Source organism: Falco cherrug, chromosome 6, assembly GCF_023634085.1.
Source record: "Falco cherrug isolate bFalChe1 chromosome 6, bFalChe1.pri, whole genome shotgun sequence".
In the NCBI taxonomy this organism is placed as follows: Eukaryota; Metazoa; Chordata; class Aves; order Falconiformes; family Falconidae; genus Falco; species Falco cherrug.
In genome coordinates this window covers 81,645,143-81,653,214 of record NC_073702.1, presented here as the reverse complement: position 1 = coordinate 81,653,214, position 8,072 = coordinate 81,645,143, and the positions used below count along the sequence as shown (strand labels likewise).

At 38.7% G+C, this 8,072-nt stretch overlaps 1 protein-coding gene across 1 annotated transcript in view; it reads right to left on the bottom strand.

Moving 5' to 3' along the window:
• Window positions 1-438: 438 nt before the first annotated feature.
• The window catches only part of KCNK1 (potassium two pore domain channel subfamily K member 1), a 35,453-nt gene continuing 27,819 nt past the window's right edge, over window positions 439-8,072 (bottom strand). Inside the window, exons 2-3 of the mRNA XM_005436580.3 lie at window positions 5,983-6,378; window positions 439-3,072 (exon numbers count right to left, since the gene is read on the bottom strand). Of these exons, the coding sequence (XP_005436637.2) occupies window positions 2,813-3,072; window positions 5,983-6,378 (656 nt within the window). The 3' untranslated portion in view covers window positions 439-2,812. The remainder of the gene's footprint in view (window positions 3,073-5,982; window positions 6,379-8,072) is intronic.

Below are 8,072 nucleotides of genomic sequence, written 5' to 3'. Positions count from 1 at the left end.
TTCCAGTTTTAACTACTCTTATCTTGTGCATTGGCTTCACATGAAGATGTAAAAGCTGTAGCAAATTAAAGCCATTATTTGCATCAGTGGTATGGATAATCTGCCATGACAGTTTTTTGGATTTCCTCAAATATTGTAGTTAGATTATCAAGACAAGATAAATGTTCTGCCACTATTTGTTACTCGCCATAATCAGTCAGCACCTGGAACACACACATTTTGGAATGCTTTTTTTTCTATAGGAATAATCAAAACATTACTAAGCTACAATTAATATCAAAGTTAGGTACCACACTCACATACTCTGGCATTAACGGTCCCTTCTTGAGTTGAGGAAGGCTAATTAAAGGGTGTATGATCTTGACAAGCGCAGACAAGAGTTTTACACAGTATGGGCATGCACACACACTGCTAAAGAAAATACTCCCCACTTCGTAGTGCAGGCAGGCAAAAGCCAGACTTTTTATTTAAGTTTAAAATAACAAATACTCACCCACATCACAGCATACTGCTTAGTTTATCGCTTCTGCTTTGAATTCTGTGCTTTCATTTCACGTGTCTACATTTTGCAATTGTGTACACGCTGCAAAGTTAACTTTGTAAATCATTTAGCATCTGTGCATGTCCTTTAGAGCTTAATGTTACACTGAAATTAAAAGAAATCTTGAATTTTAAGGTACTGAAAACAATCAATAAAATTCCACTCAAAAAAACAGTATAAATGTTTCTTGTAGTACAGTACTCATTGTTTTATGTCAGCGTCATTTTAATGCGATAGTTTTCGATAACTGAGTGTATAAAGAGAAGCATAGGGAAAAAATTATCTAAAATGCCATTCTTAAATCTGTTAAACTCTGGTGATTTATGGTATATGTACAGTATATAAATATATTTATGTATATATGTACATATATATTGGTTAACATTAATTATAAATAGAACTGTGTTAACTTAAGCAGTATAAAAATAGCCACTTTCCTGGGAACATGCAAACGCAGTATGCTCTCACCTGATCTATAAAACCCAAAAGAACCAAAACCTTTAGCTCTGGTTTTCTATAAATATAAATTTTAATTGAAGATTTTCAGCTGATTTAACCCTAAAGTAAGTTTTTCCAGTAAAGATATAAAACCTGTTTGAAGCTAGCTATAATTAAGCTCAAACACAGTATATTTTGGGTTATTTACTTTCAAGTATTTTTCCCATGTGCGCTAAATCTAGACACACTGCATCTTTTTTCTTTTACAGTAAAATATTATTCAGCTCTATACACTAAAAGCCAAATTACAGGCAATCTGGCATGCTTGCACTGCAGGGAAAAGGCTCTCCTCTACACTAGTCCTATGTGGGAGGCTGTCCTAATATGGCTATTTGTGCTCCAGATCTTTTATTCATTGCAAAGCATTATCATGATTCCCATATCGTAGATTCTTAAGGCCAGAAGAGAGAGTACTACAACCACTTAAGTCTCATCTCCTGCTCACTGAAATTCACTCTAAGGTCCCTGCATTCAGCACAGTGACTGGTAGCTGGACTAAAACACCTCTCTTGTTAGAGCCAAAGAGGTTCCAGCTTCAGAAGTTGAGCAAGATCTTGACTTTGTAGTGACTTTTCCCAAGGGGAAAAAATTTCGGTTCCATCTGAACCAAATGTGACATTTTTCCTTTTTTCCTGCCGTATGAAAAACTGAAAAATTGTTTTGCCCTGAAACATTCCCTTCTCCTCCAAAGTGCTCTGAGTACTAGTTAGAAAAGCAAAAAAAAAAGGGGCTATGGTCAAACGTGACACTATTTCCATTCCTCCGCTCACATACCTGCTCAGCAGAGAGCATACACAGGGTTGGACTGTGGAAGGAACAGCATCGAGTCCTTCTACTGAACAGACTTCAGCCATCTACTAGGAGAATGCCATAAGCACATGACTATGCCAATTGTGCCGTATGCTTACTCTTTTTCCTTCCATTCCACATAGCCAAAAAACCCTGCTGCCCATTCCAGAGGGCAGAGGACTGAAATGCAGCTGTCTCCCTTGCCTACAATCCCATCTCACTCAGCACTTTGAATTGGTCTTGCTATCTCTCGAGGTTACAAAAGTATTTCATACAAACAGCATGGAAGACTCAAGGCACACTCTCTTCAGGACAACATTTTTCTTGTTATTAGGGGACCTTTTAAGGAAATAGGAAATACAAATGTAAATGGCATGGGCAAAGGAGTGACTGGAGCCTTGCTTTTTAATTCCTAGAATCATTATTTGCACTTACAAGTTACTGGGTAATAGAGGGATGATTTAGATACTCTCTCCTCCAGCATACCTATAGATATTGCTCTGGAAATGTTTTCCAGATTAAGATATTTGGTGTGTTTGGATTAAATATGTGACTACATTTCTGACAATCAAAAGTGCACATCCCACAATCTGCTGTGTCACCCAGCCATAAGATTCGGTGTGCAACTAAACGAGTTGGATGTCAGCGAAGGCCTACCTAACCATGTTGGATGAAGCTGCTTGTGCAAGCCTTTCCCTCTGGCACCTCTGAAAGTGGTACACCTAACTCCTTATCCCTCGAGCAAAAGGGCTTCATGTTCCCAGCCACATCCTACATTGTTTTTTCCCTGATCCCAGGGTGGCTCCCACATTTTTCCCCAGAAGTCTTTTCTATATCAGAAGCCATGAATCTTTGTCAAAGTAGCACAGTCTTCCAGCTTTTATATTTTTAGGAAAAAAAAAAAAAAAAAGGGGGAGGGGGGCATTCTACTTCTTATGGTAAGTAGCATAAATGCACCAAAACAACGGTATGGATACGCCTGTATTAATTGTTTAGAGAGCTGTCATTGGAAGTTGGGGACTGGGAAGTCACAAAAGGTTCGTTTGCCTTCTGATCGTCCTTCATGGAAGCTGCTTGGTCTGAGATGGAAGAGAAGGAGAGCTGGTCATGTTCCATAATATGCACTTGGTCCTCTTCCTTGTCCTTCTTCACATAAAACAACTTCCTAAACTTTTTGAGCTCATGGAGTTCACAGAAAGTCTCCAGAACCACCAACATTGCGATAAGGCCCAGCAACAGATAACCTAGGTGCAAAAAAAAACCAAAACAAAACACCAAAACCAAAGTATTTTAATTATTAGCAAATTAAGTGTAGTTGGAACAATTTTAACTCTGTAACTTTTCCCACCCAACACCTCTGAACTGTATGTTAATTTTCTTTATGACGCAGTTTCAGAGCTCTGTAACCCACTTCGGACTGTCCAGTCCTTTTCTTCCTTTTACGTTCTACAATCAACAAGACCCTCTAGGGGCTTTAATTGTTACAAATGTATAAGAGAAAAATATGTAAAGGTCTTAATGAAACGGAATACTAAAATTTACTATATCCATGCTCCCCCACTTACTTACAACCTTCCTGATTAAGTGCTCTTCAAAAGGTTTTTTTTTCCCCCTTAATATTCCTACATGTTACAAATAGAAGTAAAAATATGGCTGCTAATTATGGTTATTTGTTGTTTGTGCCAGTTTAGCAGGACACCACTTAAGATTTCATGAAAACTTTTGAATTATTTTCCTTCAAAGTTATAACAAGATATCTGACACCCTGCAATGAGTGGAAAACAAAGCAGCTAGAAATATGTACAAACCCAACAAAATAAAAATAAAAAATTACTGTAAAATTACTGCTGGTATTTTAAAAACCTGACAAAGTTGTCTGATGACACCCTGAAGATTATTTGCAATGCTTTACTAACATACATAAACTATCCAAACCTGGAAACATTACTTAAATGATATTACTGATGACTTTGGTGGTATACTGACTTTTTTAAAGGTATTAGTCAGCTCTTATAGACTGAGACTTTTGGAAATGGAGTTTTGCATGTTTAACAGCCTACTGCTTTTTTTTTTTCTTCCGCCTATCCAAACATATGCATCTAGAATTTGAGGGAAGGTGTTAAAAGTGAGCATTTCTTAATCACAATGTTTCATCAGACCCCTTCTACTGATCATTACAATTTAATGAAGAGCATGACTACTTGAATGTTTTATGATTTCAATGAGTAAATCAAGCACAAGCTAAGCATGTAATTATTAGTACAACATGCTTATCCAAAGGCTGAACATTAAATGTGCTGAAAGATCAGCACAGATTAATTATTATAATCTACATATGGTCACTGTTCTGTTACCTAAAGGCATAAATATTTCACCTGTAGTTACAGATCATTCACTGACAATAACACACTCCTCCTCCTTCCAGGAGTACCATTAAATCAATCTTGCAATATCATGTACTGATCTAAAACAGCACTACAGCTAAAATTTATGAATTGTTTTTAAGCTTCACCTCATGACATCAAATGGGAGCTATGCATTAACACAAGGAAGAAGTGACAAAGCTATGCCAACTAAAAGACATCTATAAATCTGCAGTGCGAATTTTGTAATTATCTCAAACTCAGTCAGCTGATCAGCGCTTGATTTAGAAAAGGACTTGTGTTCTCCTAGAAATCCTTGAAAAGCCTGTAGCACTCCTGTATTTTCTGATGTAGAACTCCAAAACTTTTGTTGAAGAAAATTTAGGTTCAGCAAGAGAAAGCATTTTATACACCCTGTTTGGTTCCTTGAATTGTTCACATGAAGAATAAAAAGAATATTTTAAAAGTTATGACCTTAAAAACTGCTGAAATTAAATATTCTAGAGTCATAACTTTGCCTAAAAGCTACTTTTTCCTTTTAGTATTTTCAGCAGCTTCCTAAGTGTTCTAGGAAGTGTTCCTCAGTTTGCTAGCCAACACCTCCCAAAGTTTGAAAAAGGATAATCTGAGCCATAATGTTTTCTTCTGATTTTGAGTTTTCAGAACAGCTAGAATTTTTACAAGGCCTTTACTAGGCATCACTTTCTCCATTCACTTCACCATTTAGCATCCCCAAGTCAACTCTGCAGATCAGCAGAGTAATAATTAAAAGCTACTGCTGGTAAAATAAACACGACAGGTAGAGTGGTAAAGTCTGCAATGACAACAGGCCTGGCAGGAGAATAAAATTAAGTGTTCTGCTGGCTAGTTCATGCCCTGCTTCAAGGAATGAAAATGTAAGGCCCAGTCTTTCTTCAGGTGAAACACAAAAGCAAGTTAGTGGACCCTTTGCCTACATTAAGATTGCTGGATCATGCACAGGAGTACAGATAAACACATACCAGCCTAAAAAAATGGACCTGACAGGAAAGGTTTGTTTTGGCCATTTAGATCGTTTAACTGGTGTGTCTGATGACCTAGGACTGTGCAGACTAAAGCCCTATCAGAAACCAGGATGCTTCAAAACAGTGTCACTGGAGAATATTGCCCTCGGCATACATTCATTCAGAATGCCAACACAAAGTTTGATCGCCTCTTCTGTGTCAAACATAATGAAACAATTAAATTTAAACATTCGTGGTCTTGCTTTGCTATCATCTCAGTCTACTTGTCTCTTTGACAGCCGGTATGTACCACTGCCAGCTTCAGCTCCCATCTGTTACAACGGTGAAGTCAGAAACTTCACTGTTCTGTCTCGTTTCCCATTGCTCCTTGATTCGCCTTTGCCCGCCAGTCATCTCCCCTTATGAGGTGACCTTAGGTTACAAGAACCATCCTCCTGGCTCTTTGATGCACTGAAATCTTAGCCCAAGATGCTCATAACCATTTCCAGAACAGTAATGTGAGCATTTTTTTCTACTATTAATAAGAGTAAGTAGCTATGTACTAGCACAATGGAATTTTGGTTTTAGGTTTTTCTTTCTTAACTGAGAAAACTGACTTTATTTAAAGGTTTCTTCTTTGTGCAGCTACCTACAATGCTCAGTTTGCTAGCCAACACCTCCCAAAACAATCACCATCCACAAAATGGAGAGGGAAAGTCTGGTTTTTTGGGTTTTCTTTTGCTGTGGTTCTTTTTTCTTATTTTTTTTATAAAATGTCTTTTATTTAGCTGGTTAGTTTGAAACTTACATGTAATCCCAATTTTATACAGCTCTCTGAATTTTTGATTGTAGCCTTCTCCTGGCACATAGTCTCCGAGGCCAATGGTGCTCAGCGAAATGAAACAAAAGTAAAAAGATTCCAAAAAATTCCAGTCATCTTCCAAAACAGAGAATATTGCTGCTGGGATTAAGAAGAAGCATGAGACAGTGATGAACCCAAGGGCTATAGCATGGATGATTGCAACAACCTGCTTGGAGAAGCCCCAGCGAATGTGGAAATACAGCACAGGCCGCCTGGTGACATATACAATGATGCGCTGTACCACTGCTGTCAGGAAAAGCAGTGTAAATGGGATCCCGATGACTGAGTAGATGATGCAGAAGGCCTTTCCTCCATCAGATAAAGGCACTGTGTGTCCATAACCTGGAATAAAGCAGAGGAGGCATAGGTTGAGCTAAAGCTGAGAGCCCATGTACCAATTTGATATTGGCTATGTTGTATGAAGAAAAAAAAAAAGTAAATGCTTCGCTATTGCTAATTCTGAATTCTGCTATTCTTGAAAAATGCTGTTGAAAGGTCTGTTTTAAGCAGGCAAACAAAGCCTAAGTACTAGCAATAAGCAAGTAAATATTCTGAAAAAATATTTTGTATTTCAAAATTGTGAATGTAACTGTATAAATGCTTTTTTTGGAGAAGGAAGTAATGCCTAGTCAGGAGTGGGAAACCTATGCCAGGAGATCTCTGTTTTATGCTGGGTTTTCCTGCTGAATTATTTGTTCAGATTTAAAAAGTGAGGTAACTTCCTTTACCTGCCTTGTCAAGTGCAATAATCCACACTACAGAAAAATGCTCCTATATCTACTTGTAACACACTCCAAGACCTTCTGTGAAAATCATTTTAATTACACAGAAGTATTGTAATTATCATCAGCATTCCATGCCATATACTTCCATGCTTCCGCAAGTTGTTTAGACGATAATCCATCAGAGGATATCTAAAAGCAGATCAAACAATTTCACAGCAAAAGTCCTGGAATCTAACCACCGTGGCTGGATTTTTGCCTAGGCAGATAACGCTAGAAGTTATCAACAACGATAAGCGCGGAGTGCAGGAATGCACCCGCTGGTGTAAGGCTGATCACGGCCAGCAATCTAAATTCCACAAACGTGTGCAATTACACTGGTACCCAGCGCAAGCAGCTATGCTGCCAAAGCACACTCCGCCAGACAGCCTGGTTCCAAACGTAAATCACAGGCACAGAACAGTAAATCCAGCATAAACCAGGAATGCTTTCTTCTGTTTGCCAACCAAAAAATGAGCATTTTGTTTTCACTGCTGCAAGGAAGAGGAAATCTCTTGAAATTTGGTTCGGGCAATCTAAGGCGATACCAAGCCAAGCAAGTGCAGACAGACCCTAGTAATTCTGCAGCCCCAAATCTGCCAGCTCATTCAGGTTACGTTAGTGCTGTACAAGGCATTTTCCAGAGCTGCTGCAGCTAGCTATCTTGAGGAGCCCAGGCAGAGCCCAGTGCATACAGGGTTATGCTGGTTCTGATCTCTGCACTGGGCTCACTCTGCACTTGCCCAGCTTGCCCGGTGCAACACTGGGCTGGGCAGACATACCCTGAGGGCTCCTGGGAACCCCCTGCCTGGTCCCCTGCTCTACCAGCCCCTGCAGGTTTTATATGAACACCAGAGATCTCCCCTCTGCCATAATGAATTTAACAGTAAAAACATTGCTCTTAAGTTTTCCAGCAGAGTAAGAAAAGGAAATTTTTCTTTTATTTAAGATGCATAGAGACACCTCCAGACAATGAAAGGCAGGCAAAACATCTTACCATTACAACGTACAATGTCTTAGAGAAGAAACACGAGGTGTAGTTTCTCTATGTTAGCTAACCCAATAGGAAACTTCAGTTGTTTTTGAATTTTAATGGCACTATGAATAATTTACCAAAGCTCAGTCTTTTGAACTCCAGAAAATGGTATTAATTAATGGCTTTTTTTCTTGCTCACCTTCTGTTTGCTTTATCTGCTCTAAGATAACCGATCATAACTGCACAGCAGACACAGCTGAATCAGATTTATGAAGCTTGCAGAGGTTTCTCACCTTGTG